General features: G+C 40.2%; 1 protein-coding gene across 1 annotated transcript in view; it reads left to right on the top strand.

Moving 5' to 3' along the window:
- Positions 1 to 15,547, top strand: part of SECISBP2L (SECIS binding protein 2-like) — a 16,287-nt gene extending 740 nt beyond the window's left edge. The window contains exons 2-17 of the mRNA XM_010282405.1: positions 1 to 148; positions 671 to 806; positions 1,247 to 1,476; positions 1,565 to 1,589; positions 2,338 to 2,471; positions 4,845 to 4,970; positions 5,511 to 5,594; positions 6,689 to 6,856; positions 7,025 to 7,166; positions 8,815 to 8,984; positions 10,262 to 10,394; positions 11,398 to 11,560; positions 12,198 to 12,418; positions 13,063 to 13,217; positions 13,695 to 13,914; positions 14,842 to 15,547. The exon at positions 1 to 148 is cut by the window's left edge and continues 195 nt beyond it. Coding sequence (XP_010280707.1) covers positions 1 to 148; positions 671 to 806; positions 1,247 to 1,476; positions 1,565 to 1,589; positions 2,338 to 2,471; positions 4,845 to 4,970; positions 5,511 to 5,594; positions 6,689 to 6,856; positions 7,025 to 7,166; positions 8,815 to 8,984; positions 10,262 to 10,394; positions 11,398 to 11,560; positions 12,198 to 12,418; positions 13,063 to 13,217; positions 13,695 to 13,914; positions 14,842 to 15,515 — 2,929 coding nt within the window. The 3' untranslated portion in view covers positions 15,516 to 15,547. The remainder of the gene's footprint in view (positions 149 to 670; positions 807 to 1,246; positions 1,477 to 1,564; positions 1,590 to 2,337; positions 2,472 to 4,844; positions 4,971 to 5,510; positions 5,595 to 6,688; positions 6,857 to 7,024; positions 7,167 to 8,814; positions 8,985 to 10,261; positions 10,395 to 11,397; positions 11,561 to 12,197; positions 12,419 to 13,062; positions 13,218 to 13,694; positions 13,915 to 14,841) is intronic.
- Positions 15,548 to 25,503: the final 9,956 nt, after the last annotated feature.

The following is a 25,503-nucleotide window of genomic DNA, read 5'->3' as shown; positions in this document are numbered from 1 at the left end:
TACCCCCTATTCTGCACCGTTTCAAACAGCAAATGCTGTAAATACAGTTACTACAGAATGCACTGAGCGTCCCAACCAGTCGGGCCAGGTCTTTCCATTATCCAGTCAGCGGAGCAGAAGCAGTAACAGGGGACCAGTCATACAAAAAGTAAGTCTGTTTTTTAATAGGATAAGTAGAACTGTATAAAGAAAATGTCTTTGCACAGGAAGCATGCATCTTGTTTGAGCAAGAACAGGTATGCTATAGTATCAATGGAAGGAAAGGTGGGCAGAAAAGATGTTAATTAGAGAGTAGCAGTAGTCTTTCTAAAGAGATATTTTGTGGTAAAATACTTGGTGAGTTTATGAAGCCTGCAAGCATAACATGGGAGACTCCCTTCCACTGCCTCTCTGCTAGTTTGGTCTGAGCTTAGAATTACTTCATTAGAGAGCAAAGGAAGTATACCCATACTTTCTTTACCTTTTTTTTTGATACTTACACATCATAATGAACAGTTCATGCAGAAAATACTGTGAGAAGGGTAAGAAATCAAATGTTTTTAATGAATATTTTTCGTAATCTCTTGTCTTTAAACATGGCTTCTGTAGAGAGCATTAGAACTTTTAATTGCTTTGTTTGATTACAACTGTGAAGTCAAATCATGATACCTGTGTATGTCTTTTGAAACAGCAACAGCAGTTACAGATGCACATAAAAAATAAACGTCCTCCAGTGAAAAATGTCGCCACTCAAAAGGAGACTAGTTCATCAGGTCCTGAGAACAGATCAAAGATTGTTTTGTTGGTTGATGCATCACAGCAAACAGGTAATTTCTTTCTTGTTCTGTGTGTACAGGATAACTAGTACTACATGTCAGTCGCCATCTTTCCTAAAGGAAGTTGGATCTGGTTTAGATGTGGCTTTTCAGAGAAATCTTTGCAGATCAAAAATATAATGAAGAAAAGGTGCTGATGGTTGCAGGGACTTACTCAATATGTCACGTTACAGTGTTGCAATGATACAGTACTCCTGCAGACACTTTGCTGCTGTCAAAAACAGACTATTCGTGAAGGAGCTTATTATTGTTAATACTTGGACCTAGACATAATTTGTTTAAATTCAAAGCTGTTTTTAATCTTATTAGAAGGAAGCTGTTGTCGCGTGCAAAGACTTCTGGCTTTTTCCATTTGTTTTTATGACGTGTGGGTTTTTCATGTCTTTTGACAATTCCTGTGCAAGTAACCATATTTTTACTGTTTCTTGTAGACTTTCCTTCAGATATAGCTAATAAGTCACTTTCTGAGAGCACCTCTACAATGCTTTGGAAATCAAAAGGCAGACGCAGAAGAGCTTCTCACCCTGCTGCAGAGTCCTCTAGTGAACAGGGTGCGAGCGAAGCAGACATTGACAGTGACAGTGGCTATTGTAGTCCTAAGCATGGCAATAACCAGGCTGCAGCCATGACTTCAAGAAATACAGAATCTTGTGCAGTGAATGTATGTAAACATAGCTGAATAATTTAACCATATTTGTATTCTACAGACTAATAAAAATTACTAAAAAAATCTGTGTTTTCCTTTTCAGGTTGTAGAAACATCAGTAAATACAAGTAAGCATTGTCTTAGCTGGTGAGCTGTTTAAAATTTGGCTGTGTCACTTCCGTGTTTTTGCTTCACATTTTGCTAGGAAACATCTCTTGATCTACTTCCAGCATGCTACTCTTAACTGATCAGATACTTCTGAAGATATGTCTTTACTGTGATCTCCACCACCTCCATCACGACCCCTATTACTGTTTGAATGAACAAGTGTATAAGTAGCTGTCACTAACCATTTATCAACAGCTGCCTTTCTTTAAAAGATTAAAAAAGCCGGAGAGTCCAATGGAAGCATTCAGACAAAGCTGTGCTTTTGTTGTATTTTTTCTTCAAGCTTCCTTACCCTGTTGGACTGGGTAATAATAGAGCCAGAGAGTTCTCATTCTCTTGAAGTACTGATACTTTTTTTAGAAGCTTTAAAGAAGTACTGTAACATGAATAAATGTTTTGATTAGTCTGGTAGTAGTGGGTTATGCTAGTGGCTATTATTTGTCACTGGACCAAAATTGGTATGGATGCAAACCCAAGATTTCCTTTGTCTGACTGCTTCCTGATGATCAGTTGTTGGCAATTTTGAATGTCTGTCATCTGATTCTTCCATAAAGGCAATTCTGCTAATGTCTAGAAATAGCTACAGAATTAATGTTGTCAGAGGAGAATTAGAATTTCTCAGAGAAATCTATTTGTATCAGAATTGTGTTCCTGGCTCTGATGGCATGTGTATCGTTATGATGCATTTTGTCATTAATTTTTTCATAGATGGCACTTCTCTTTCAGCTGGTGTAAATTGGACTAATGTAAACTCCCAGGCAACTCAAAAAAAACCTTGGATTGAAAAAACTCAGACATTTGCTAGAGGTGGAAGACAAGCTGAGCAAAGAAATGGTTCACAGGTATGTTGTTAATGGTGCTAAATTCAAGTATTCTGTTTCTTGTAATGTATGAAAATAAGAAATTTTAAATGGATTATAAAATTAACATACGAAGAATAGTTAATGAAAACAGTGAATGAAAAGTATAGAAACTTAATCTAGAAGTCCACTTGCAGACGTCTACCTAATATGTTTCTTGAGCTAGCACTGGATCATATATATGTCTCTCAAATATTTAATATTCTTGGCAATTTTCTGCCTATAGCCGTTCTTTATACGTATCTACCTAGGAAGAACATTGCATATATAAAGTAATTTGTGAAACTAATACACTGCGGATGTAGAAAAGTTTTTGACCTGTTCACACTTTAGGAAAAAAAATCTCAAACTATCGAAAGAAAGATTCTGATGTGATGGTAAACTGGACTCCTGTCTTCTCACTCCTGTGGTCTTTTGAAACTTTTCTTTTGTAATTTATATTGGCATACCATGTTATTAGCAGTTTTATTATTAATAAATTACTGTAAATTTGATTTATGCTAAAACTTGAAGAATATGTCTCTGTGACGTTTCCTTCAAGTGGGACAGGATTTTTGTAATCAGTATGTGAGGAGAAGGTGGCCTTACCAATTTTGATAGTCTAACTTTATTGAGGGGGAGTGCAGAAGGGGGGCAGAGAACGCTGAAACACCTGCCTTTGCTTAGCCATAGGTTTTGCTTGAATTCAGTTATTGCAGACAAGAATTAGCTGAGCTTGAAGTGGGAGCTTTATCATAGACATGCCTGTATGTGCAAATGTATGTGAGCTAGCTTGCCCTGTTTATTTTTTTTTTTGATGGAATTGTTAATTTGTCTTGAATTTTCCCATTTGGTATCCATGGGTTTATTATATAAAGAAGCTTGCTGATGCTTGTATCTGTCAGTGTAGCAGTTCTGAATCTTTTTATAACCTGTAGTCAAATTGGAGGCTTTCAGAAGTCACTATATGTGGTTTATGGCATTGGGAGAGTAGGAAGCACCAGATTTCCTTTCATCCAGTCAGTTTAGAGACTAAATCTGGCAGTTATTTTAAATATTTAAAAACAAAGCTGGCACAAAGAGTTTTAAATAAGGTTTCCCCAGCCAAATTCACTGTACCTCAGGGCAGAATTGTCCTAGAAACTGTTTTTCTTTGAAACTAAATTTGTAGCAGGTCTGTAGGAAATTTTCTTGAGAAATACATTAGTATGAGATCCAAAATTTCAGATTCAAATCATGCTTTGCTTTCAGCCAACCAGTCTTGCACATGGGTTTCCACCAACCTTTCATGTAATAAACAGAAGAATGTTTATACCACTATACTAAGGTTTCTGGTCCTTAGAGAACTCTGTGCCTGTGCACTGTCATAAAACACATGTTGAAAAGGCAATAATTGCATGCAGAACAATGATGTAGTGAGAGTTGGATTGATGACGGTTACAGACAGTTCTTCAGGATTCATGTCCGAGTTGTATAGATCACCAGCACCTCTTGTATTTTTCTTCCAAGTTTGGCCAAAAGGACCCTATTTTAAATTAGAAATTGGGAGATGAGTGTGTAGAGATGCTGTATTTGGCTTGGAGGGGATAAGCTGATACTATCTGTAGAATATGTTTGTGCAGGTTTAAAAAAACAAAACGGAAACAACAAAAAACCAAAGCAACCCTAAAAAACCCCCACAAAATAATAAAATCATAGAATAGCTGGGGTTGGAAGGGACCTTTAAAGGTCATCTAGTCCAGCCCCCCTGCAAAGAGCAGGGACATCTTCAACTAGATGAAGTTGATCAGAGCCCCGTCCAACCGGACCTTGAATGTTTCCAGGGATGGGGCATCTACCACCTCTCTGGGCAACCTGTGCCAGTGTTTCAGCACCCTCATTGTGAAAAATTTCTTCCTTGTATCTAATCTAAATCTACCCTCTTTTAGTTTAAGAACTATGACCCCTTTTCCTGTTGCATCAGGCCCTGCTAAAGAGTCTGTCCCCGTCTTTCTCATAAGCCCTCTTTAAGTACTGGAAGGCTGCCATAAGGTCTCCCTGGAGCCTTCTCTTCTCCAGGCTGAACAACCCCATCTCACTCGGCTTTCTTCATAGGAGAGGTGTTCCATTCCTCTGATCACCTTTGTGGCCCTCCTGGACCCAGTAGCCAACAGAGATAATACCAAAGCACAACTTACTCATAGAATCATAGAATAATTTGGGTTGGAAGGGACCTCTAAAAGTCATCTAGTCCAACCCCCAATTAATTAAATCTAATTCTGTAAAAACTGTACTGTCTTAGCTTCCAGTTAGCAGACATGAGAATGCCTTACATGCATGCACAAGCATCTTGAAAAATTGAAATTGCAACATGCCAATCATGTTCATTATTTTCAGTCCGGTTTCAGATGCAGAGACCACAGCACATCTTCAGAAAGAAGGCAGAATTTGCAGAAACGACATGAAAAAACTACAAGTCAGTCAAGCAGAACAGAGCAGAGTCCTGAACCTCTGTATTTTGAGGTAGTGTTGTAAGAAAACTGTTTCTGCATTACAGTGATGCAAGTTGTGTGAGGAATAAGTGATGTTCTCAACAGGGATAAGTTGTAAAACATCTGACTCAGAGGTGTACAGTATAGTGCTCTAATTCTTATGTGATGCTCTCATTGTGTACGTACAAAGACTTGTATTTGGGTGTTGTGGAAAGTGTAAGAATTTAGAACTATCCATGATTGACAAATTAGATAAGCAACTTTCAAGAAACTTTTTCTGTTCACATGCAAATGGAAATTACTGTGTTCTCTAATTTATCCCCCCTAATTGTAATTGGATTTCTTTAGTATAAAACATTGATGAATTATTCTTTTTTTTGAAAAAAGGTTAGTCAGATACAGGAATGCTTTGTTAATTTTTCACCATTTTCTATTTGTGTCACTTTTAAGCCCTTCTAGCTTATGTGTGACTTCAGGATTCAATTAATTCTTCTAGCTTCAGCTGTTCCAGTTGATGCTTTTCATGTGACTGGGTTCCATTCTCTTCATTCTTAATTTGTGTCTTGTTTAGGATGAAGACGAATTTCCAGAGCTAAATAGTGACAATGGCAGCAGCAAAAGTAGTAACATACAGCAAAAGATTTCACCCAAAGTAGTAAGTAATTACTTTGTTTTGCAAAGCATTTTGAAGTTAAGTTGTTTTGAGACTACTTGATTTGTGTAATTTTTTATGAATCTCTGCTACAATACTTACAATGTGGTAAGTGTGATGTTCTTGGGGTATTTGCGTTACCAGTTTTGGATGCTAAAGAAATGAAAATTAAAATAAGTGGTGCAGAGAACCCATCTTAAAAAAAAGACTGCTGGATTTTTGTCTGCTAATGAGATTATTTTACAGTTTCACTTGTTAACACATATGATAGACACTTAGAATCATAGAATATCCCAAGTTGTACAGGACGACCCATAAGGATAATCAAGTCCCACTCCCAACTTCTCGGTCTCACTGATAGTTTCTCATGAGTTTTGTGCTTTTTGAAGTCACGTGCTAAATTTTGGGTGAACAATAGATGCAACAGGATTTCTGAGATTAAAATTAGTTTTAAGGATTATCAATCTTTCTTTGTGTTAATACATAAACTACACCCTGGTTATTCTTTCTGACTCAAAGGGCTTGCATTCAGACTGATGCTTTGATGCAGACTTTTCTTAAAATTGTTAAATCAGCAAATATGTAGTAATGGTGTCAATTTTTCAAAATAACTACAGTTCGTGTAGTTTTTTCTGAAATGAAAATAAACTAAACTTTATCTGCCCTAAGGCTATAGAAACAGTTGTTCGAAAGATGCTCTTTTAACACTTGATCTACTTAAATATTTTGTTGCAGAACCATACATACAGACTACTTGATCTCTTTGGCTGCTTTCCAGGAAAGTGAAGTCCTACATGAAATCTTCACGGGGTGGGGAGGTGTTGGGGGGGAGCCCTACTCCATTACTTAGCAATCAGACTGGAAAACCTTCTGAAGGCATAATTGGAGATAAATGTAATAGTTTTCCCATACAAAAAGGAAATATACATAAGTTTCTAGTTTTATTAACTTACTGTGTCATCTAGCGGTACTTAATTGGGATGTCATACTGCTGACCAAAGCAATGGTTCATCTGGTTTCTGGAGTGCCACGTTTCCTATGGTCTTGAGAGAAAGGTCTTTTAATTGTGTGTTTTTGCATTTTGTTTAAAATCCTAGTTGGATGACTTACCAGAGAATTCTCCAATCAATATAGTCCAAACTCCAATTCCCATTACAACCTCTGTACCAAAGCGTGCAAAAAGTCAGAAGAAGAAGGCCTTGGCAGCGGCACTTGCAACAGCTCAAGAGTATTCGGAGATAAGCATGGAACAGAAAAAACTGCAAGTGTGTAGTGCCCACCCCCCTGGTCCTTCCCCCACAGTAGTTGGTAAAGAGGAGGTTCAGTTAGCTGTTGGTCCTCTTTATTCTATAATATCAAGAATCTCTTTTGTAACAAGTGTTTTGCATGCCTTATTTCTTAGTATTTATCAGCATGTGATATTCATGTTCTAGGAGGCTTTATCAAAAGCAGCTGGAAAGAAGAGCAAGACCCCTGTTCAGTTAGATTTGGGTGACATGTTAGCAGCTCTTGAAAAGCAGCAGCAAGCAATGAAAGCTCGTCAGATCACCAACACCAGGCCCCTCTCATACACAGGTATTTCTAATCTGCTTGACTATTGCTAAATGCATTTTGTGACAATATAAATGTGATCAATCTGGGCATCTTAAATACGCTTTCTGTCAAGTTTTATTTTTTTAATAGACACATAATAAAAACCTGGGAAGACTTTCTTAACACATTTCTCAAAAAATTCACCTGTGCTATCTTTCTCTGAGCTGCTGTATGCAATGGTGAAAGTCCGTGTAGAACTGAGGACAGACTTCTCTTAAAAGACCTACTATTCAAAATTCAGCATTTGTGTCTTGAGAGTAATTCAGTGCTGAAATGAATATGTGAGAAGAACTGTGTGAGGTCAAACCAAACATCTACTACAGATATTACAGAATTCTCTTTGGAAGCAGCTTAGAGAAGATACCTGTGACTATGATACAGAGGAATACCTCTCCATGATATTCTTCCCACCTCTACTGATTATAGTTCAAGGGCCTCCTGACCCCAGGCTTTCTCAAATCAAATTAGTTTCTTAAAGTATCCATCACTTCTGTCCCATGCTTTTACTGTCAATAAGGTCCAATGGCAGTGAATTGTAACCTTACTACATGCTGTGTGGAGAAGCTCTTCCTTCTACTGTGTTTTTCTTGGGATGCGGGTCAGTGGCTTATTTTGTGAACTGCTTCTAATTTTGTTAGCTTTCATAGCCTTTGTATTTCAAAGATACTGAGCAATCATTCCCTGCTCTCCTCCTCTATGATTCTTAGAGGTCTATCGTCTCTTTTCTAGTCTGAAGAGTCCTAGTCTATGTAGTTATTCCATTGTGGAAGCATACCTTTTCCGATAATCCATATCGCTTTCTCTGTACGTTCTTGTAGTTGTACTGTATCCTTTTGGAAATAAGGAAGACCAGACACGCACAGAATATTAAGTTACACTTCCATTGTGAATGTATGCAATGGCTTAATTACACTTTTTTGTTCTCTATTTCTTTATCAACACTTAACATTAAATTAGCTTTTTAATGTTTGCTGCTGAATACAGAATTGACATTTTTGTAGTTATCTGTTATAACCTGTGAATCTCATTCCGGAGCAGTAGTATGTAGCCTGGAGTCCATCGTTATGCACATAGTTACCATTTTCCTCCATTTTCCTTCTTGTGTGTTGCCTCATTTACCTGCTTTGAGTTTCAGACATGTTCAAACATTAATTCAAGTTGGCAAGCTTGTATCAAATAAAGCTCAGCAAAGAACAGTTGGCATTACCATTGGAGACCACATTTGTTTTTATTCTCTCTTGCAGAAGATACTTAGCTGCATGCTGTGCTCTCTCATCTGTGTTGTCCTGTCAACTAATCAAGTCTTTGACAACTAAAAAATCAATGTTTGGATAACTATTTGCAATTTATCTTACTATTATTATACCATTTGAGAGAGATCCCTTACCAGTATTAAAGTAATTCCTTTCCTGGAATCCATAGCTTCCTAAAACAGAAGGCTAAGTTGAAGAAAGCTTAAAACCATCTGGAAGAAACAATATCTGATGATGTAATTTTCCTGTCATTATGAACTGCTTTTTTCCAAGGAAGGAAAATGTACTTGGAGAATTCATTAGTGGAAATTCTGAAAACAGTGTTGAAATAAAGCTGACATGTTTTTTGGTGAAACTAATATCTTTCTTGTACTTAGTTGGCAGTGCTGCTCCCTTTCATACCAAAGAATCTGCCAACAGAAAGTCCTTAACAAAGGGACAGCCATCTATGGGTTGCCTTAATCCTTTGGATTCAACTGCCCCAAAAGTGAAAAGAGGAAAAGAGAGGGAGATTGCAAAACTGAAACGCCCTACAGCACTCAAAAAGGTAAACATGTCAACCCTGGAGTGTCTTGACCCACACTTGTACTTCAAGAACAAAACCTGGTATTTTCTTTCTTGAGGACTAATGACGATGAGCGTAAGGTAAGGGAGTCATGAGCTTCTGCCTCTTGTTGCTGTTACACTGATGTCCTGTCCTTTGGATCTGGGCATGTAACACAACTTTTATACCCCCTAATTAGTGGATGGTGATATGAATCTTTCTCTCAATACAGATCACAAGGAATTTTTTAAGTGTAAGCACTGGGACATGGGAAAACTTGCATAGTTTTTTCATGTTGCTGAATCCTAGTTTGTAGTGCAATGTAGTATGCTAACATTACATTTTCCTATTCTTTTTTTGAGAGATGGGTATAGAACTCAAACCCACAATTTTTAATTGAGTAAATTTAGAAATAATTGGTTGTGTATATCTATGTACATGCACACATGTAGTAGGTATGTATGCAGAGAATACAGTATGTATTCTGGAAATCAGAAGGTAAAGTACAAAAATACTAGCCCTGAAAAAGAAAGTGTGAAAGCCTTTTTAAATAAAAAAGGGGGGTGAAAGTCACCTGTACTCATGCACATTTCTTGTCAAGATCACTTTATGATACAGACAGTTAGAATCTGGTAAAGCTGTGTTTGCCAAAGCCAACCTTTGTACAAAGTTGCTTTTTTTGCCCTCACCAGTGATCTTTTTTTCCCTGACTTAGCCATGATCTACTTGAGTTACAGAAATTCACAGCTGCCTGTTCAGAAAAGTTTTCTAAACTCTCTCTTGTCAATGCCTTTGTGTTCTTTTTATTTGTAGTAATACCAGTATATCCATGGCTACTTACCTTTGCACTTTGCGTTCCTTCATAGAAAGGATTCTATCTGTGGTGGTGCTTCACAAAGATGACTAGTGTTCTTGTATAAGGTGTTTTGTGGGGTTTGTTTGGTTTTTTTTACAGGGTTAGGGATGAGGAATTGTTAATGAGTGAGTGTTATGTATCAGAAAGAAACTCTGTAAGTACTTGATACTTAAACTACTGAAAGCATTGTTTATGTAGAAGAATGAGAGTATTGGGTATATAATGTGTAAAATGCTGGAATGAAATACTCTTTGTGATCAAAGAGGAAACCAAAATGATTTCAGGCTTTTCTATCCTGGGATGTGCAGGAAGGTTCAAAATAACTTGGTTAACTTTATGTTGTGTTATGTTCAGTCAAACGGATGTTCTTCCTTACAGGTGTATCTAATTTTCAGATACTGATAGCGGTTGGTTTTGTTCCTAGATTATTTTGAAAGAGAGAGAAGAGAAGAAAGGCCGTTTATCAGCTGACCACAGCCTTTTGGGATCTGATGAACAGAAAGAGGTTCATATAAACTTGACTGCTGATGAGTCTCAGGAGCTGGCCTCTCAAGAAGGTTGGTCTCTGTCTCACTAGTCCCCCTTTCCTCCCCCAAATTGTACTAACCTGCTTATTTTAATACTTTATCTTTCTCTTTTTATGCAACACAATTTATTGTTGTTATCTTTTAACTTTTTTTAACATTATGAAATACTAGAAATTGGAACCCTCTTCTTCCAAAATGTCATGTCTGTCCCTCAGTTGTGGAAGGCTCAGACGGTATGGGTTCTAAGTACATGATCTCCACACAGCCTTTTAATTCATTTCTCTTGAGTGGATGTTCCCAATGCGTGTCAGAGCTCATAACATTTTTGAGAAGCAGGCAAAATGTTACCTGTTGGCCATGCCATGTTGATCACAATGCTTTTTAATGATGAGTATACTGAAAGTTTTTCAGATGTAGGAGTTGCAAACTGTAAATAAGGTTTTCCAGTTTGTTGAACGCTCTTGTCAATCAGCTGTAACGTCCAGACTGCCAATTTGCAGCACCAGCTCTGAGCAACTGGGAAACTCCAAAGAATTTTCAATATCTTTGTGTTTGGCGGGGAGGGGTGGGGTGGAGAGGTGTCTAGCAAGATTCTAGATGTACTGCTTCAGAACTTTTCTTCTGAATGACCTACCTGACTGAAGATAAGTGTCAAAATCTTAAATATTCTAGGAATAAGTTAGTGTACCCTGTGTGTGTATATATAATATTTAACTAAAAATAGCAAAGAATTACTGGAAGAAGTTGTGGCATTTAGGCAGGTTTTCCCTTCTGTTCAGTCCATTTCCCAAACTAAGCTTTGGATATTTTTAAATGAATATTCAAATATTGCTTATTTACCCAACCTATGCTGAGTGGTGAGTATGTGCTTGTTTTGTTTTTCACCCCCTCTCAAATACTCCTCCAGGGAATAATACTGTTCAGTGTTTTTAGAATGTAGTTTGGAAAAAAACAAGGGACCAATACATAAGAAGTGTGATGCTGGTTTGGTTTATGTGAAAATGTCTTAAAATGTTTCAAAATTATCTTTCAGAAACTGGACTAAGTATGCCTAGTGATACTTCACTTTCGCCCGCAAGTCAGAATTCTCCATACTGCATGACCCCAGTGTCACAAGGTTCTCCTGCTAGTTCTGGAATAGGCAGCCCAATGGCATCTTCTGCAATAACCAAAATTCACAGCAAGAGATTCAGAGAGTAAGAGTTTTGCATTATTAATATAAATTCAAGGCTTGTACTTCAGTCACCCTTATTGTTTAAGTGTGGGTAGATTTAGGAGGAGCTTAACGAACATAAGCTGCCCTTTCATGAATAGAAGTTTCTGCAAGTATTTTCTTCCTTTTTTTTTGCCATAGGTGGCTTGCTGTGTTGCTTTGCAACAAATAAGCTAGGTGGAAGTATTGTTTAAAAAAAATTTTTTATAGGAGGGTTACATACAGTTTGGATGGGAAAGGAAGGAATACTTATGAATGCTGAAAATACAGTAATAGTCATTTTTAATACTTTACTGCTTTTATATTAATGTGTCTTTATAGAGTACCAAATTAAGGAAGAGGATAGTTGCTTGTGGCACCTATTGGAGTATTTAATTGTATTTTTTAATATTTTTACCAACTTCTTGAAGTGTGTTGCTGGAAATATAAATGTTTTCAGGATGTATTTTTAACTTGCAGTATACAGCCTGATTTTTAGAAATCCTTTTAATAACTTAAATAACAGTTTAATAACTATTATAAAGAAGTAAAATTCTCTTTATTTGGTAAAAGAAAAGGCTCAGTGAAATAGTATTAATTATGTGCTATACTAATAATTGATGTTTTTTTTGAATTGACAGGTACTGTAACCAAGTTTTAAGTAAAGAAATAGATGAGTGTGTGACTCTCTTATTGCAAGAGCTTGTCAGCTTCCAGGAACGAGTTTATCAAAAGGATCCCATGAGAGCTAAAGCAAGGAGAAGACTTGTTATGGGGTTGCGTGAGGTCACTAAGCATATGAAACTAAACAAGATCAAGTGTGTAATCATATCTCCCAACTGTGAAAAAATCCAGTCAAAAGGTATAAACGGTAAAACAATTGGTGCGCTTAACTGTTTAGTTTTCTTGTGCTGATGGGAAGTGCTGATTAGCAAGGTTAGAAGCTTTTTTTTGTTTTGTTGTAGTTACTGTGCATGACACAACACTTCCAGAATCAATGGTGTAATTGCCACTCCACGTTATTCTCTTCTCCATTCTGGAAGAACCTTATTCACCACGAGAGGTGAAAGACAAATAGATATTATAACACGTATCATAGACTTCAATTTTATTCCATTCAGTCTTTGATACACCCAGAGTCCTGAGCTCTGGTTGCTCTTAAGGAAGATTCCTTAAGAGGAGTGTGAATTGGTTGGTTAGCCAACACATTTTGCCACAACCAGAAGTGTAACGAGAGGCTTCCTGAGATGTGAGAAGAGCAAAGCTCTGCTCAAGAGAAGAGCTGTGAAAAATTCTGGTTTGATTTGTGTGTAGGACTGAGAATACAGAATATCACCTTGATCTATACTTACTATACTTGAAATGTATATCTTGTTATCCTGTAGGAGGTAGTAGCTGGTGATTGTGTGTATTGAAGTTTCACTGATTAATTGCAGTTAAAAATGGGAGAGTTGCATTGCACTGTACTATGACTTTAACTGACTATTTAAAACTGCTTTCTTCAAGGTGGACTAGATGAGGCTCTATATAACGTAATAGCCATGGCACGGGAACAAGAAATTCCGTTTGTGTTTGCTCTTGGACGTAAAGCTCTTGGCCGTTGTGTGAACAAGCTGGTTCCTGTTAGTGTAGTGGGTATCTTCAACTACTCAGGTGCTGAGGTGAGTAATTCCATTCACATAAATGGTTAGAGTAAACAATTATGTTCCTTGTAGTTAAGAATTGATTTGGCATGGAAAGCACACCTAATATGTGTTTGATAATGGCCTGACCTGATCTCTGTTAGGGGGTGTTTGTCTTTGAAATTCAGTATTTACAGAACTGAGGGACTATGTTGAAACACTTTGGTCGCAATATCTCTGTAGCTTTCAAATAGACTTAAATGCTGTCTGAAATTCTCTGGAAGGCTTAAGATTGTAAGAAAAACAATATCTTAAATTAAGTACATCTCCTCAAAGTTGTGTAAACATGCGGTGGTGGTTTTATTTAATACAGAGAAGAACTAGTTTTAGTTGAAAGTATTTGGTGTTAATAAGCTTAAGGCTTATTATGTGGTATACCTTTTGACTACAAGGAGTAACTTAAAGTGAAAATTATTACTAAGAGCTACTAATTATAAAAACTGCCTCCATACTTAGGACCTTTTTAATAAGCTGGTATCACTGACGGAAGAAGCCAGAAAAGCATATAGAGATATGGTTTCTGCAATGGAACAGGAGCAGGCAGAAGAAGCCTTGAAGAATGTCAAGAAGGCACCTCATCATATGGGTCATTCTCGTAACCCCTCCGCAGCAAGTGCTATCTCATTCTGTAGTGTTATTTCTGAACCCATATCTGAAGTGAATGAGAAGGAATACGGTAAGTATCTTAAAACTTACTTCTGTAACTAGAAGCTGGAATCTTCCAAATACTGTTTATTGCAAAATGTTGCTAAAAATACAGTATTTATAATTTACAGTATTCGTAGTTTTCAGGGATAAGAGAAAATTGTTTAGTCTTCAGGTAGTTTTGTAAGTAACTTTCCCGAACTATATGAAAACAATAATTTTAATTTCTAATCCTTAGTGCTACAGTTAAGTAACTCAAATCAGTGGAGGTGGCTTCACCAGTTTTATTGAACTGGTACCAAACACAGAATTGATTATATGATTGAGGAAGAGCTAATGACAGAGGTTAGGAATTAAATTATTGAGGTCTCTGAAGATAGGACATGTATCTTAGATTTTGAAACTTGAGATGGCAATCTCAAGTAAGATGGCAAGCCCAGACGATGGGGTGTAAAAGGGAAAATGCTTGTTTGTAGTCAAGACTTCTTTTTTCAGTCTTACGGGGAATTAAGAAGAATTCTATCTTGGGTTTAGGTAATTCTTCTGTGGTGTCTCAAACTTGCTTAAGGATTTTTTTTAAAAAGTTTAACAGATGACTTAATACTGTGGCAATTTTCTGCTTTTAGTTTATACTTGAGAGTAACCTCTGTGACTACACTCACTGTTACATTTGGTGCTTCTACAGTTTACACAGGAAACTAAGTGCACAAACTTTCAACTTTGGTAATGTCTGGTTTACGATACTGTAAAAACCCAAAGTTATTCACAGCTCTTCCTGTTGTCACTCCTTTCCCTTCTTCACCCTTTCTCTAATTAAAATTTTTCTAGCAAGTGTAGAATAATATTAAAATTATTATTTCCTACTGATATTTAAACAGTTCTGGGACATTCAGGAGAAATGTTTTTTTATGTAGAAAGAATTAATGTTTCCTACTTAAACTTCTTTTGAAACTTGTAGAAACAAACTGGAGAAATATGGTGGAAACATCTGATGGGTTAGAAACATCTGAAAATGAGAGAGAGTCCTCGTGTAAGACTGTGGTACCAGAAAAAGCTGGTAATGGTCAAACTGAAAAAGCCCCTCTTAATAAACAACCACCTCTGGCTACAACTGGCACTACCTCAGCAACAAATAATGGAAAACCTACACCAGGTGACAAAGATGAGGTGAAACCAGATGACAATCTGGAATGGGCCTCACAGCAGAGTACAGAAACAGGATCACTGGATGGCAGCTGCCGAGATCTTTTGAATTCCTCCATGACCAGTACCACCAGTACTCTTGTACCAGGAATGCTAGAAGAAGAGGAGGAGGAGGAAGATGATGATGATGAGGATTATGGCCATGAGCCAATTTCTGTAGAAGTTCAGCTGAATAGCAGAATTGAATCTTGGGTTTCAGAGACCCAGAGAACTATGGAGACTCTTCAGCTGGGGAAGACCCTTAGTGGTGCTGAAGAAGACAATGCAGAACAAAGTGAAGAGGAAGAAATAGAGACTTCTGAGCAGGCTGATCCAGTCACTGATGGTGAGGAATGGACAAATGATAAGCATGCAGGTAACACTCAACATAAACCCACCATCTGCAGTTCTTTGAATAAAGACCATACAGATTCCATCTATATGCCGTAAAAATAAGCACGAACTCAGGAACTTTTTAGAAATTGTATTAAAACTAACTGTTGTAAAGGTCGCAGCCATTATTTCATATGCTTCATCTCAACATTTTGCACTGTTAGACATTTAATATGTGTATTTAATTCACAACAATATTTTTGTAGCTGTTTGTTACTTGTTTGATTTAAAAACTAGCTTAGCTTTTAATCAGCATCTATTTCCCAGAATAGAAACTGTATGGAAAACTTGTCAGTAAGTATTCATTTGATCTTTTGTAAAAGGAAACATCTTGTAACTGACCAGTTTTAAGCAAAATCATTAAGGTGTGACTGTTTAGCTCATTTTCACACAGATAACCGACATTAAGACTGACAAATTACCAACACTTTACATTGGTGTTACGATGTTATGCCAGGCATGTCAATGTATTTGTCCATGGTTTTCTACTTCTATTGAGAAACAAAAGTAACATTTTGGTTTTCTTTAAAGAAAAGCTAGAAAACCCCATTTGCAGTCATAATGAAAAGTAAATAGTAGAGAAATCTATGTGTGATTCTTATGCTAAGATAGATGCAGCTCTTTAGTTGGTCTTGGTGAATGCATCATTAAAAAGCTGCTGATAGTTGAGATGGTTACAATAAGCTATAACAACGTTGATTCCAGAAAACTCTAAACCAGAGGGATATAATTATTCTTTTGAATTTTTTTCACAAGGTGGAAATATTGCATTAAAAAAACAGGAATGAAAACAAAAATTCCCCATGCCTTCCACAGTTGCTGCCTGCCAAACCACACTAAATGAATTATTAACCATAATCCCTGTCCAGGGCTTTTGGTAAACTGATGACTTCTCTTTCTCCTGTCACTTACCTCAGGAATGCTGTTTTGCATATTGTAATTTATGTAACATTGCAAAAAGCAATGATAATCCTTTAATGGCAAGCGTGAATGATATGGTGGCTCAATGTATCTACATGTGCGTCTGCATGCTTTGATCCTGGCCACCCTTGTATTGAGTTCAGGATGTATCTTAACAATTCTTACTCAAAATGTGACCTCTTTTTATGTGTTCTCAGAGTTGTAGCAGCTTTAGGAGTTGACCCCTAGAGTAGAAAAGGAAGTAGTTATTCTAGGAAAGGAGGAAGTGCCCTGTAGTGTGGGGAGGTATTTCAGTGGTTCAGAGGTAAAAAAAACTGTGCTGTCCTTGAAACATACATATTGCTAGAGAATTGTTCCATGTTTTGTTCTGAATATTGAAGTGAAATCCATGAACTCATGATGAATTAATTTCAGATGGAAGATGGAGTGTGTGTCTAAACCTTGCATGTAAGGAGTGTGTTTTCCATCTTTGTCTTATACTGGTAAGAGATGTACTGAAACTGCCAGCAGCAGGAGCTTCACTACAAGAGTAGCCAAAGAGTAACTCATGTGAATAACACTTTTATAGCAAACGTATGTTTCTTTTAATTCCACTTCATTTTTCTTGATCACTGGTATCAAAATGCATAAAAAATCCCCTGGGTAGGCTGAAAAACACAAGAAATGGGTAGCTTAGGTGTTTAGTCCACCCTTCTTCATATGGGACCAACGCTTATAGTACTAGTGATGCTGGGATTTTAAGTTGCACTGGGAAAATAAGACTCCAGGTTTAGAAAACATCTACCCCTGGGTTTTTTGGATGCTAATGAGAATAATAGAAACTGTGTGTATTATGTAAATAATGCTTTGATAGGTATAGGCATAGCAAATGCTATGTAGGTAAGCAGTATAGAGGGCTGCTAGGACAACTGGCTGTTCTGTCACGTTCTTAGTTCCTTAATATAATCTTCCTAGATGTTAGAACAGGCATTTTATAAGAAAACAAAGACTAAGGAATGATGCCTCCTGAATGTTAACCCTTTTACTGTACATATGGCAGATTTCTACTGGCTGTATGTTTTGAAAGAGTTTTTGCTTTAGGAAATGATAGGTGTTTGAACTGCTGACAAGCAAAAATTGCCCTTGGATGTGTAAGCACATGTCTTGATGCCAGCTGAGATCAGTGTATACACTGAGGGCAAAACTTCACCAAAACATAAAAAAAAAAAGGTGTTTGTAACTCTTCCTTTTGCTTTCAGTGCCAGTGATTCAAATAACTTTTGATCTTGAAGTATTAGCATCAAAGGCGCGTCTTTTTATATGTCTTTTCTGAACTTGGACTGTCATTTTAAAATTTTTTGACATTTATATCAAAGTAGTCTTGTAATATTCAGCCCACTAGTTAACTGCAATTTTGCTACAGGTTTAATAGACTTCTTGAAGGTGATATAGCACTTGTAATATCTCTCAATTTGCTGGCAAATAAGGAACTAATCTCTCTGTAAAGTGTGGCAGATAACCCTTGGAGGAGCAAACTGAAACTGCGTAAAAGAAACTGGTTTTAGTGCTTCCTTTTTGATAAGCTGGGAATGAGCAATAACTGTGAGAATGAAATCGCAATTCCTTTGGGAGTGGTATATTTGCATCCAAAACTAGGGAAGTTCCTTGCCACTTGAAGCACTTGAGGAGAGTATCTCACTGTGGTAATTTTGATTGTTATCACCAGAATTTAAAAAGAAAGCATACAAATATTCTACAATACCATGATTTTTTTAAAGTTGCTGAATTTCTATTTCGATATAAAGTATGCAGTTTATTATACAGGTTGTTAACTGTCCCAGGAAAAGATGTTTCTGTAGTTATAGGTGTATAGATATTTTTGTTGTGAAAATGATTATTCAGAAAAATCTACTTTTCTTAAGACGTTCTTTATAGAAATGATTTCACCACTTAATTTATCTGGTAAAATCAAAAATAATGTATGTGTGGTAGGGGTAGGGATCTCTAAAACTGATAGAGGTGGCTATGTATACAACCTATCTATATAAATACTTTAAGTGTCTCTGTCAAAATAGTAATAAAACATGGATTACAAATATGTAAAAGGGAAAAATGCTGAAGAACTTTTGTCTGTAGCTGGACCAAGTAACAATGTCTGAGTAAAGTTAAGGGCCTGATCCTGCTAGCACATGCTTGAAAGCACCAGTGCCACTGGCTTGCATTGGTGGCCTGTTTATCTGCTTAAGTTGTGTGCAGGTCATTGTAGGATTGGAGCTAAACAGTGACAAAGGGTATTGACCTGTGTTTTAAAAATTCATTATAGAAAACATTCAGTAATGCACTTGTTGGTGTTCTTCTGGTAAAGATAAGAGGGATCTTTTATGCTCGTTTGGGTGGGTGGGAGCTTACACAATGTGATTCTGTCCAGTTCTTTAACACAAACTTAAATTTTAATGATGTTACTTTGAATACGTATGTAAAAAAGTATTACTGTTTGAAAAGCTGCTGTTTGCTGAAACTGTCATTAAGTATTTCCTGTGAAGTTGTGCCAACTAATGAAACTATTGAGTTGATTTCAATGTTAGCCATTTAAAAATTAGATGTGACCATTTGTTAACGAAACAAAAACCAGCAGAAGCAAGCCATAGAAACAAGTAACGTGGGTTTTCTACCCACCCTGCCACACACAAGGAAATGTGAGAACGTCTAACCCGAAACTTCCTTGCTAATGAATGGTAACGCTGAAAGTAGAAACCCAGTTGGCACAGCCCACCTTCTAAATGTTCATAAATAGTTCATGTATTTTACTTTTATATAGATTCTAATAAGGAAAGCTGTTTAATCTTTAATGTCTTAAAATTTACAATAATATTTAGGTTAAAGCAGTAGAAAAACCATTATGAAATACAATATGAAGGGTTTTGTTCCATTTCTTTTTTGCTGTATGAAGGATAATTGTTCTGTCTACCGTACTTTTTGGAGTAATAACAGCTTTTTTGCACTATGTAAATACTAGTGGGGATTCTTGCATAACTAATAAAAATGATTGTAGAAATTCACGGCTTTCTGACAGCGGTATGTTTGTTCACAGCTACTTTAACCTGAGTTTGTTTGCAGGTGCTGCCCTGGCACTACAGGAGACGGAGGAGGTCTGTGTTACACCGTAGTTGGCCACAGGGTGGAGAAGCCTTGTGTTGGCTCCTCACCTCTGGCTGGGGGTACCCTGGGCCAGCTCAGGGGTCACAGCCAGCGCAGGGAGCTGAGCCCCTTCAGTCATCTAGGGTGTGAATGGTCACTGGCAGAGAGGCTGAAGAGAAAACCAGAATTAGTTGAGGATTTTTCACATTATGGAGTCCAAGTCCCTGCTGTCATGCACCATCTCAATGATCACCAGAAAAATGTAATATAGAAAAACCTGCCATTCTCCAGAGACCGTGGGACTGAACTAGGTCCAGAATGTTGAGTTGGCAACAACATTTACTTGAGAGCTAATGAGTAAGAATAGCCACAGGCACCTCCAGAAACGAGGATGTCTGGCATGCTGCTAATGTATGAGTATTTAAAAATGTTGACCTGCCTTTATTGTTATACCAGTGCATGAAGTCACCTTTGGGAAGTAACACAAAGTTCTCAGCATGTTGTCCCCAGTTCTCCAGTGACTCACTGGTAACTGCTCACGCTTCCGCGGCTCTACCAACAGTGTCATTAACTGGTTTTGCAACTCCCACGTGTGAGAATATTTGTAGCAATTCAAAAAGGATACAGCTTCATCCTGTAATTCTGAATTTTCTATTTATGTGCCTGAACTTCACGTTTCAGTTCTGCTATTGCAGTTGTCTTCTGTTGAAAGTGCTTCTGTTATAAACCTTACTTTGTAGGTGCTATCACTTTTTGTCAAAATCACTCCTCACATCTGGGTTTTGCCTGCATCTTCTCAACTTGATGTGAATTTTGGAAAGTATAAAAAAGTAGGTGGCACCATGTGACTTCTGCTATGGAAGTGACAAGGTTATTAATTACCCCAAAGTCTTAAAAACTGAATTTTGCTTCTCCATTTCTTCACCATTTTAAAAACACTAACCAGTTGGTAATTTCCGTGAGGAAGTTCCTTGTTTCTACTGAGAATTTTTTTAAACAACATCATGCAGTTTGCATTGCTGCAATGCAGCTGAAGACTTTACCTTTTGGGGTCTCTTACGAGTTAGCAAGTGGTACAAAATGCAGGGAAACTTAAGTTGGAAGGTACTTTTTGGCAGCAGCTACAGGCCCCTGGTACACTTGTAACTGTAAGTTACAGTTTTCCACTGACACTTGGTGCGTTCTCTTGCGATGCGGATGTGTGTGGGCGTCCATCTGGACGCTATCTAAAAGGTCCATCTATCTCTCACAGTGTTGTTTTCCAAGGATAGTACTTTAATGAGTAAAGAGGAATTTTGTAATCATGTAATGCTGGTAATAGACTTGCTCTACGTAAAAGGGAGAGGGGCGAGGGGGCAGGGAGTAAAACTGCATTCCTACGGTTATCTGTGCGGCAGCTCTGTCCGTGCTCAGGGTGCCCTGGAGATGCAGAGGCTGCGGCAGCACCGCGCGCGCAGGCAGCGGTACGCCTTGTCGGTCGCCTGTGTCCTCGCTAAATTTAAAACAACTTCGTGTCTCTATAAAGCTTCATGCCTATATAGTAGGCTACTCATATCTTGCAGAATTAACAAAGCAACAGTAAGGAGCGTCACTCTAAACTTGGGAGCGGTTGTACATTTTCAAAAAAAGTTCCAGTAGAAGTTGTCCTGTTGGGTGGCATCTTGCAGGGAAAAAAACCCCTAAACATAAATTATTTAGAGCATTGAACTCTTTATAGTGCCCTTCAAGTAAGGGAAAGGTGCATTTTCAGATGGATTCTGCCCCCGACAGCATTGTTTCAAACTCCTGGGGATTTTCCAGCTGCAGTTGAGAAGGTAAGTGTCTGAGTGAGGGTACATCCTTTGGTGTTTCCTTGGACCTCCTCTGCACAGCTGAGTCGTCACTGGGAGAAGTTCAGCAGTGTTGCAGGATTTATTCTTTTCATATATGTGCTACTGGATCACCCTACAAAAATACCCCTTTAAGCTGAATTGCAGGAAAGGATGTTCCCTGCGTGCTACCGTGTGGGTACCGAGCCCTGGGATGCCACAAAAGCATGCCTGCTTCCAAACTTCCTTTCAAGCTAGTTTTGGGGTGCTGTTGCTGAAACTTGATTCATGTGGTGGGCAATTCTGCAGAGATGAAGCTTTAGGCCACTTCAGACTGAAATTTGTGTTTGTGTCCCTCCGGCTGAGGGGCTGCGCTCAAAGCTGGAGCCGGGTGCTGGATGCTGGTACTGGATCTGCTGTTGCTGTCAGCACTTTGTGACGCTGGGTTTTGTTCGTGGCCGCTTGGCCTCCTTGCAAGCAGTGCTGAGGCAGGCCAGCACGTGCTACTGAATGTACCTTGGGGCTCTTGGGATGCAGATTTCCTTTCAGGAAGCAGTAGCCAGCACAGTATGTTTCCTGGCGGCTTGCAGCAGCTCTGATGCGTTCGGTACATCCTTGCTGAGCCTGCAGAGACTGGCATCACCCCCGCGGAAGGGACAGCTGTGGCACAGGTTCCCCCAGACCGTGCGCTCCTCCGATGTTCAGCGCTCAGCTCATCATAAGCGCTGTCGATAGCCTGGGGCACGTGGGGGTTGTCTCTGCTGACTGCTTCCACTCCGAGCTGCAAGCACCGGCTCTGTGCTGGCTGCTGAGCAACCTTCGGGCTCTGAATTTCAGACCCTTGCACAGGAATCTCCAGCTCGTTGCTCTGCCCCTGTGCTACAGGGCCGTCCTGGCGGCAAAGGCAAAGCCCAGCAGCGTTTGGAGGAGGAGGTGATGGTGGTGCCAGGCCAAGAGGAGGTGAAAAGGGTGGGCACAAAGCATGTCCAGCTGAGCCCTGTTGTACGCTCTGCTGGGTCCTGCCACTTGCATACTCAGCTGCAAGGATGTGCCCTTTGCCCAGGCGGAGCAGCCCTGCCTTCTGCTCTCACCCCAGCACGGTCCCGCTGTCGTGTAGCTGCGGTTTTGGACAAAGCAATGTTGCCGTGAACGGTTAAACTGGGCCAAGCAAAACTCAGTGTGGTGCCCAAGAAGGCAGATTGCACCTTGTCTTTAAGTCACTCTAGGACATGTTTTCTGGGATTAGTGCTGTTGGATCCTTCAGAGCTAGAACAGGAGAAAAGCAGCGATAGTCTAACCTCTGACTCTCCTTTTGTATCCAGGGACATGTAGCAGCCGTAGCAGCTGTGCCTTTGTCCTCCTCAAGCCCATTAGCTCTCAGCTTTGTGTCTTCAGTCCATGCAAACCCTGTCTGATTCTTCTGAGAAGTAGGAGGTGGGCTGCAGTTGTCAAATATGCCTGGTTTTAACTCATTCAGAACAAGGGAAAGGTACCTATAGGATATAAAAGTGAGAGCAATTTAGTATGTGGGAAAACAAATTTCTCTCAACTGAAATGAAACAGTGGCTGTGCAGGAATTTTGCTAGTGCAAGTAAGTGTGCTCCAGGGCTTCCCAAAGGTACCTGCCACCATGTTGCTGGTTAGGGGGTTTTCCTGCCATTCTGTAAGGCTTTGCTGATTTCTGCTGGTGTCAGCCAGGCATGTCGGTGAGGAAGGAAAGCAGATCAGCTCAGTGCACCTTAGCATGAATTAACTCTGCTGTTGCTATTTATACAGGGGGAAAAAAATCCCCCGTTTACTCCGTGTTCTAAGAGAAATGCTGAGCTCTGTCATGTTGGTTGCAAGAAGCACGTAACAGCTTCCTCTGGGCTCCTGCAGGAGTGCAACCGCCTTTCAGGCGGGCTCTGCGGGCGGGCGACAGCTTCGCTCCCCGCGCTGCCCACACGCGCTCCCAGTGCGAGACCCCTGAGCCGGCTGCGCTCTTCTGTGTTGGTCCCCGATTCGCCTTGAGCTCTCCCGTCGCCAGCGAGCACCACGTGCCCGTGTCCCGGCATCTGCCTGCCCCGGCCCTCACGCTGCAAGGGAAGGGTGGTGCGGCGGCATTAACTGCTTGCTAGAGCTGTGATCTCACAGGCCCCAATCGGAAGCGGTGTCGCTCCCAAGGGTGCCGGGGGGCTCATGGGGCTCCGGGCCGGCGCTGCTGTTTCCTGCTGCAAAGGCTCCCTGCAGTGACGCTGGAGACGTGGCTGCTGGTAGCTCACCTACTGCTCTGCAGCTCTTTTAGAGGGGTGGTAGAGGAGGCTGTAGCTGGTTAGCTGCTTGCTCCCACTCCTATGTAAGGGTGCTGCCCCATCAGTGTGGGTACACCTGCCAAAGCTCCTGTTTCCTGTGACAGCGTGTGGCTGGGGGCTGCTCACATCAGCTTCTCATGCAGTGTGTTTGAGGCCAAGACTGTTTGGGGCTGTAAACAGGGTGTGATGTAGGGCTTGGGTGCGATGGGGCTGCTAATGCAGTGACCGAGGGAGGTTTCTGGTCATAGCTGTGCACCAGAACGCCATTCCCATGTATCCTGAGAAAGCACGCACGGCGCAGCCCTTCACCAGCACGACACCATTGCGTGTCAGCGGCCAGGCAAGGGGCGAAATGCCCTTTTCCTGCGTCTTTCCTGGGCTGTGCAGGGCAGCGGTGGGCAGGTGGGCAGCGAGCTGGGGCAGCCCTCAGCACTGCAGGCAACTAGGAACTTGAGCCGTAATCAAGAAACACAAGCTCCTTTTAGGCTGCATACAAAGCTGTAGGCTCAGTTTAGCAAGTGCTTAAAGGAGCTTTGTTCTCTGTGCCGGTTAGAGACTGATTTCCCAGTATCTTGAATAGAAATCTTGTTTTTTAGCTTTGAGAAAAAAGCTTTTTAATTTACAAAGGCATGGTATTTTTCCTTTCCCTCCTCCCCCTCCCTGCAATGGCTACTAGTCCTCGGACAATGCCACTCTTTGCTGCATTCTGCTCTCGAGCTTTTATTTCTTGATCGCTGCCGAGAACAGAGCTTGTCACAATTGGTTTTCTCTGGGACTTGCTGTAAAACACCAGCTATCCTTCACCTCCCACACCGTAATTGCACTCACTGGTGCCTGTGAGCTGAGAAGTGCCAGTTAATGTACCGGCCTCCCTTGCCTCTCTGGGGGAGCCCCCGGCACCCGGGCAGGGCAACAATGCTTCGGCCATGGGGCAGCAGGTGCTGCTGCCATGCAGGGCTCAATACACAGCTTGTGGGTGATTAGTGAAGGACAGGTTCTTGCTTTATTTTTTCTTTAAAATGTCCCCTTTCACCACAAAGGTTTAAAGCCAGTCCCGTTAACCCTTTTCAGCTGCCAGCTCTGTTAGCTGCAGTAGGACACAGTGGGGACTGCATCTCCTGTAGGGCCAGCAGGGACCCCACCTACCCCTTTTCTCACTCACTCAGCTAAGGAAGGCTCAGATTGCCTCCTGAGGAAGAGGCAGCTGGCAGGAGCCTCAGGAGATGAGGACCAGCACAGGCCTGAGGCAGCCCATGGCCATGAACTAGGCTCTACCTGAGCCAAGGTGTGGGGGAGCATCCTGGCCACCAAACCACCCTTCCCTGGTGCTGTCATCTATGCCGAGGGTCTGCTGTAAGGTAGGAAGACCCTCGCTGTGTGCTCAGAGAAAAGGTGGGAAGGATGGTAAGGCTGATCTTGCTGGAAGAGGAGACTGGGTATGTCTGGTTGCATGTTTTTCATAGCAGTAAAAAAAAAGAAATGTGGGAGGTCCCCTGAGACAGGAGCCCAGGGCATCAGCATGACCATGAACATTGGTCCTCATTGTCCCCTCTACGGTAAGCACAGCTTGCTCCCCCCTCCAGTCCCTCCTCCTCGCCAGGGCGGGCACCGTGGCCTCTCCATCCTGGTGGTTTCTTCCAGCCGTGTTGATGTTGTATTCTAGAGTGGTGTCGAAATGAGAGAGTTAAAGAAAAACGTTCATGTCAAGCGTTTCTGTGCTTTATGTACAATCAATAGTGTTGCTACTCGCTTCTAAATCTTTTCTCTCGTTTTGTGCTCAAAGCCATCATTAAAGCTTCCTGAGAAATTCGTCACTCGTCGGAACTTGTGCCTGGTCCAGGTTTTGCCTTTGGGTTTGGTTTTGCGAGCAGTCTGAGCCCTCCTCCCCAAAAGGGCTGATTCAAAAGC

The sequence above is a fragment of the Phaethon lepturus genome, unplaced genomic scaffold, assembly GCF_000687285.1.
Source record: "Phaethon lepturus isolate BGI_N335 unplaced genomic scaffold, ASM68728v1 scaffold19132, whole genome shotgun sequence".
Classification (NCBI taxonomy): Eukaryota; Metazoa; Chordata; class Aves; order Phaethontiformes; family Phaethontidae; genus Phaethon; species Phaethon lepturus.
Note: the sequence above shows the minus strand (reverse complement) of the source record. Positions and strands in the feature narration are given on the sequence as shown.